Source organism: Perkinsus marinus, assembly GCF_000006405.1.
Source record: "Perkinsus marinus ATCC 50983 genomic scaffold scf_1104296952354, whole genome shotgun sequence".
In the NCBI taxonomy this organism is placed as follows: Eukaryota; Perkinsozoa; order Perkinsida; family Perkinsidae; genus Perkinsus; species Perkinsus marinus.
The window spans coordinates 1-1,781 of NW_003208887.1; the positions used below are offsets into that span (position 1 = coordinate 1).

The 1,781-nt window shown below is 46.4% G+C and overlaps 1 protein-coding gene across 1 annotated transcript; it reads right to left on the minus strand.

The window, feature by feature from the left end:
• Nucleotides 1–149: 149 nt before the first annotated feature.
• Nucleotides 150–533, minus strand: Pmar_PMAR011276 (conserved hypothetical protein; the record flags this gene model as incomplete). The annotated part of the gene is made up of 3 exons (XM_002776967.1): nucleotides 150–227; nucleotides 275–395; nucleotides 436–533. The coding sequence occupies 3 exons, from the start codon at nucleotides 531–533 to the stop codon at nucleotides 150–152; spliced, it is 297 nt and encodes a 98-aa protein (XP_002777013.1).
• Between the last annotated feature and the right edge of the window lie 1,248 nt (nucleotides 534–1,781).

The window sequence follows — 1,781 nt, forward strand, 5'->3', positions numbered from 1 at the left end:
TAGTAGATAATAGCAAAGATGAACGACGAGCCCAACAGTGGCATGCCAGATGGGTAGTTGAGGAATACGGACAAAACTGCTATGAGAAAGGTCACAACAACCGAGAAGTACCTGGAGCACCCTGGTAAGCGAAAACGAACACCCTTGCCTTACGCATAGTCGCCCGGCATGGCGCTAAATCGATCCGAGCGCTCGAGTTTGCTTCCGAATGAAGTGAAGAAGTACAGCTGAATAGGAATGCGCAGTGTGAGCTATACACTGGTTCGGTACTCACTTGCATGACGAAGTTGAAACTGAATTTGCCTAGAAAGAGCACGCTGGTGAAGACCCTCCAAAGATTCAGTTTCTGGTAGACTAGTCGCCAATCCAATATAATCAGCATCGGGTTCAGCAATCTGAGATGAGATACGAGACTTGACGGAACAGGAATGGTACCCCATCTGGACCAGGCAAGTGGTGATGAACATCGTGGTGAAGATAGCACGGGTCACTATGGGCAGACCGCGGTACCAACCCTCGGGCGTATTATCCATGTTACGATGAAAAACTGGCCAGGGAATCACATACTTGGGCAGGGACGCGGCATGCAGGTCATACTGTAGGAAGACCTCATCACTCCGAGGCTTTCCTACGAGAACCCGAACGTAGATATTTGATTTTTTTTAAATTTTCACAGACTAGACAGCGGCAAATTTCCCGAGAAACCCCCTGTATGAATTCTTATTGTGCGAATAGTGAGCCGTAGCAGTATGTGCACAATGGAATATATGCTATACTATTCTGCGAAAGGTGTGGAAAACTGCGCACTGATTGTGGTCACGCGATTGAGTGGTAAAAGTCAATCCCTGTACGACCTAGGGGATGCCTCCTGGACTATTTCATACCAGACTTTGTCCGATAAGTAGCGAAGCTCCTACGTCATACTGCATGGACAAATCGAGCTCTACCATAGTTACCATTGCCACGTTAGTGCCGTGGAGTTACCAATACATATCACCCCACTGTGTACAATATAAGAACGAGCCAGAGTCTATGGTATTCTCAATAGCATACCCTATCCCCTTGTCACTGAGATCCTATCATGATCGGACTTCCACACCGGCGTCCTAGTACTCAAGTCGGTGCCGAACTTACTAACGAATTTTTTCCGAGACCGAGCTGATATCACTTCAACTTCAATTATTCAAATTGAAACTTAAATTAAGGGAAAATGACTCAGTTCGAGTTCTTAGGAAGATCGATGGATCGCACTTCAATCTATGAACTCTCGGATGAAGAACTCAGAGGTAAAGCCTCGTCAAATCATCCGACAGTGAAAGGATATCGCGCCCGCCTCGGTATCTATGAATGTACGCATAAACATGTGTCGTATCCTTTGCTGTGCACTACGAGGGTTTATCTCGCGTATTCAACAATTTGCTACTCGAACTCGAGCTACAGTGATCTTCCGGGCGAGTCTAAAGCGTCGCTTGTTAGTATGGTTCCGGTGGTCCACAGTAATGTATTCCCGCCAGACGCCGCGTGAATAAGTAGATGTGTTCACCTGAGTGCATATTGATCCAGTAGCTTCTCTGTTCCTTTATTACGAATCTTTGAGGATAATCCTATGATGGTATCATTCCGGTGCTTTTCCGTTCGCGCCTGTTGTTGCGCCCTGTGAATAAGGATTACCAGATTGACTGTTACAGTACCTATTGCTTTATTCCTTGGTGCTTCCATCTTCCACTCGATCTATGTGTTCCGCCACTGATAAGACTGTGTCCGATACTCCTTTGGTCAAC